The following is a 4171-nucleotide window of genomic DNA, read 5'->3' as shown; positions in this document are numbered from 1 at the left end:
GTGAAAAAGCTTTGAAGCCGATATCAAAGGAGTTCCTTGCTTTCTGACCCCAAGTGTACCTCATTGGTAGGCTTTCAATACTATAGTATTCCAAAAATTAATGTTCATTTCTTGAAAAAATAATACTCATTCTTTAATCTGATTGGCATAAGAATTATGTTGTATTTTTAAGTCAAACTCAATCTGAATTAACCAACTAGATCTAATTCTGGCTGAGGGTAACGACATTTGATTGTGTCCGAGTAATTAGGCAGAGTTGAAGAAAATCGTCTCAACAACATACCTTATCGCAATTACTCGGTGAGTACTCGACCTCCGAGACCTTGTTTTACAACAGATGTAAAAAAAGTTGTCAAAAACACAATTATAGTATAGTAAGTATAAGTGAATAACTTGAGACGATAAATAAAAAAGAGATAAAGCTTAGAGACCATTAGGTCCTGAGTTCGAGTCTCATAAGGTGGTTTTTCCCAGATTTATTGGGTTTCCTCCTGAATTTGTGTATAGGCATTATACCCTAGTGAAGATGGATATAATTGGGTGGTTCTGCTGGTGGCACGATGATACTCCAGCGGTCCGTCAGTGATCCAAATTTGCCATTAAAAAAAAAGATTTTTTTATAAAAGTGATATTAAACATGCATTTATTGATCCAATTAATTAATTAGACAAGAAATACAAATGATGTTAATATAGAAATTATTTATATTCTAAATGAGTGATATTATAAGATAACACATAAATACAATTATTAACTTTCCTATTCATGTTCTTTTGTATCTTCAAAAATTGATGTGCAATCAAGGGTTCAATGAGAACCGAACTTTCCAGTGAAAAGACGAAACACCCTAACAAGCAAATTCATGTATAATAAATTAATCATCTATTTTATTTGGAAAAGTGGAAAACTTCATACATGCAACCATTTGTATCCATTTTCTATTTCCAGCCTTCAAAATAAAAAAGAAAAAGAAACAAAGAAAAAAAGAAAAAAGAAAAAGATAAAGAAAAAGAAAAAAGAAGTTTGCATGTTGCATTCAGGTATAATAAATTGATACCTTTCTTCAACCGTTCAGTTATCAACCAACTAACAAACTACCATTTCTCCAAATAGATTTTGATCACCACCATGGATGTCTTTCTTTCAGCTTTTGGCCTATGTAAAATATCTATAATTACAAATATCCGAGCTTTAAAAATTAAATAACATGAAAATGGTTTAGCTTTTGGCCTATGTAAAATATCTATAATTACAAATATCCGAGCTTTAAAAATAAAATAACATGAAAATGAAAGTTATAAACTTCGAATTGAATGGATATTAAATTGTATCATGAAAATTTTCATTAAAAATAAGAAACAATAACTAATGAAAGCTAATGAAAGATGACTGATAATACTGGTAATTGTAAACCCTATTTAACAATTATGTTACTCGTAAGATCACCTCACAAGCACAATATGGCTTGTTTGGTTTGTAGAATTTTATAAAATTCAGTTAAATTGAAATTTCTCAATGTGTTTGCTTTATATAATCTGTCAGAGTTGGAATTTGAATTTGAAGTTTAATTTGCTTGTTCGGCAAAGGAATTGAAATTCGAATTAAAATTAGTTCACTTAAATTTCTTTATGTAAAAGAATTAAACATTCCTTTCAAATTGTAAAAGAATTCAGTCAAAAGAATAGGAATCCAATTCTTCTAAGTTCAAAATCTAATTCTTTTAAATTCCAATTAGTTTAACAAAGTCGAATTTCTTAAAATAAATCCACAAACCATATGCATCCTAGTTTATATATAGTCTACTTGCAGAAACTACAACAAACAATACAAGACACACCTAAATTGCTTTAGAGAATCCAAAATCTAATGATCCATACACCAATGTTGGTTACTTGCTTGCCTTATAAGTCATTGTTATTATATCCACCATAATGTTCATATTCTAACACACGAAAATGATGCTCATTTCCCGCTCTTACCTATTTCTTCCTTTTCTAAAACACACTATAAAAGTACCATCTTCCCCATCATCTCATGCATTCAAATCCTCCACAAACAATGGCTACTTACATCAAATCCACTCATCTTAATAAATGGGATGCTATATTTCTTGCTTTTTCTCTATACATATCTTTTCTTGGTTGTCTTTGTGAAGCTAGGATTTACACGGGTAAAGGCGCATTTGTCCGAACCAAGGGCTCAAACTTTGTTGTCAATGGTTCGCCTTTTTTGTTCAATGGTTTTAATGCATATTGGATGATGAATGTAGCCGCTGATCCAAGTGAACGATACAAAGTTAGCCAAGTCCTACAAGACGCTGCGAATGCTGGTCTTTCGGTTTGTCGCACATGGGCTTTCGCCGATGGTGGTGGTTATAACGCGTTACAAATTTCGCCAGGAGTATATAATGAACTTGTATTTCAGGTCCAACCATCTTTTATAATTATATTGGCATAGCAAAAAAGGATGTTTTTTTTTTTTATATTTTACTAACAAAAAAATGTAGTTTTTTAATTTTTTTTACATAGGGATTGGATTTTGTGGTGGCAGAAGCAAGAAAATATGGTATTCGATTGATATTAAGTTTTGTTAATAATTATAAAGACTTTGGAGGGAGACCACAATATGTTGAGTGGGCTAGAAACTCAGGCGTTCAAATCAGTAGTGATGATGATTTCTACACAAATCCTATAGTTAAAGGGTATTACAAAAATCATGTTCAAGTAAGTACAAAATAATTTATTTTTTATGTATCCAATTCAAATATGTTTTTATGGTAACTTACATGTAATATATTATGAATGCAGAGAGTTATAACAAGAATCAATACAATCACCCAAATCTCGTATAGTCAAGACCCCGCGATCATGGCATGGGAACTCATTAACGAGCCACGGTGTCAAGCTGATTACTCCGGACGAACTATTAATGTTGGTGACTTTAACTATATCTATGACATGTTTTTGGAAGTTATAATTCTATGAAGTTGAACTTATGCTTTTCTTTAGGATTGGGTTCAAGAAATGGCTTTGTTTGTTAAGTCATTGGATCGATATCATTTGTTGGAGATCGGTATGGAAGGTTTTTATGGAGACACATTGCCGGAAAGAAAACAAATAAACCCGGGTTACCAAGTTGGAACCGATTTCATCAGCAACAATCTTATTAGGGAAATTGATTTCGCCACGATACATGCCTATCCTGATCAATGGTATTAAACTATTAATTCTATAAGTTATATGTTCTTTCTCTATATGGAAAAAAAGAAGCCCAACAAGTAATGGAAATATGGTGTATGTACCTTATGTCTAACTCCATCAATTTTTTTTAAAAAGAATGAAATAATACAAAAATGTATGCAGGTTGTCTGGAAAAGATGAAGATTTTCAAATGGCATTTATGCAAAGATGGATGTGGAGTCATTTCAAAGATTCAAGAACTATCCTAAAGAAGCCCCTAGTGATAGCTGAATTTGGGAAGTCAAGCAAAGATCCAGGTTATAACATTCACAAAAGGGATTCATACATGAGAGATGTTTATAGAAACATTTACATGGAGGCAAGAAGTGGAGGGACAGTTGGTGGTGGTTTAGTGTGGCAGCTTATGGCGGATGGGATGGGTTCCTACCGCGATGGGTACGAAATTATCTTGTCTGAAAACCCGTCCACAGACAACATCATGTCACAGCAGTCTCACGCCATGACATCTCTGTCGCATTTGTTAAGAATTCGACATCATCAACATCCGCCTAGGACAGGCTCAAACTTTTTTTAGACCCAAAGCGAATTCTAGAATCAGGGCATTTTTCGTTAAAAAATATTCTTTTGCTTACTATCCTAATAAATGAAAATATGATAACACGCATATTTTATATACTATTTCTAAGATGCACAAAGCCATTCCTAAGTATACAGATTATTTGATCTTCTTGACAAAACTTATAGTTAAACGTAAATCACATATTCATATTCAGTTAGTGAAATCATAATCGCGATGAAAAAACAGTTCAGAAATTAAATATTTAGAACTTTTGTTAACGAATCCACTGATTTCAACTTACAAGATTTTTATGGGACGTACATTTAAAATTACCCTTTTATATATTAAATCACATGGTAATGGAAAACAGTTAAATTTACATAAAGAAAGCGAATCAAATAACTTACGTATC

The 4171-nt window shown here is 32.1% G+C and overlaps 1 protein-coding gene across 1 annotated transcript; it reads left to right on the top strand.

The window, feature by feature from the left end:
* Positions 1-1814: 1814 nt before the first annotated feature.
* LOC110914526 (mannan endo-1,4-beta-mannosidase 5) lies at positions 1815-3909 on the top strand. The gene is made up of 5 exons (XM_022159318.2): positions 1815-2424; positions 2529-2723; positions 2808-2930; positions 3009-3211; positions 3363-3909. The coding sequence occupies exons 1-5, from the start codon at positions 2035-2037 to the stop codon at positions 3772-3774; spliced, it is 1323 nt and encodes a 440-aa protein (XP_022015010.1). The 5' UTR covers positions 1815-2034; the 3' UTR covers positions 3775-3909.
* The last annotated feature ends 262 nt before the right edge of the window (positions 3910-4171 follow it).

This window comes from Helianthus annuus, chromosome 11, assembly GCF_002127325.2.
Source record: "Helianthus annuus cultivar XRQ/B chromosome 11, HanXRQr2.0-SUNRISE, whole genome shotgun sequence".
Classification (NCBI taxonomy): domain Eukaryota; kingdom Viridiplantae; phylum Streptophyta; class Magnoliopsida; order Asterales; family Asteraceae; genus Helianthus; species Helianthus annuus.
Note: the sequence above shows the minus strand (reverse complement) of the source record. Positions and strands in the feature narration are given on the sequence as shown.

Excerpts from the sequence above, each read along its gene's own strand:
- LOC110914526 (XM_022159318.2), top strand. The coding sequence starts at position 2,035 with ATGCATTCAAATCCTCCACAAACAATGGCTACTTACATCAAATCCACT. Across the intron at positions 2,931-3,008 it reads ACTCCGGACGAACTATTAAT|GATTGGGTTCAAGAAATGGC; the intron begins GTTGGTGACTTT and ends GCTTTTCTTTAG. Across the intron at positions 3,212-3,362 it reads CATGCCTATCCTGATCAATG|GTTGTCTGGAAAAGATGAAG; the intron begins GTATTAAACTAT and ends AAATGTATGCAG.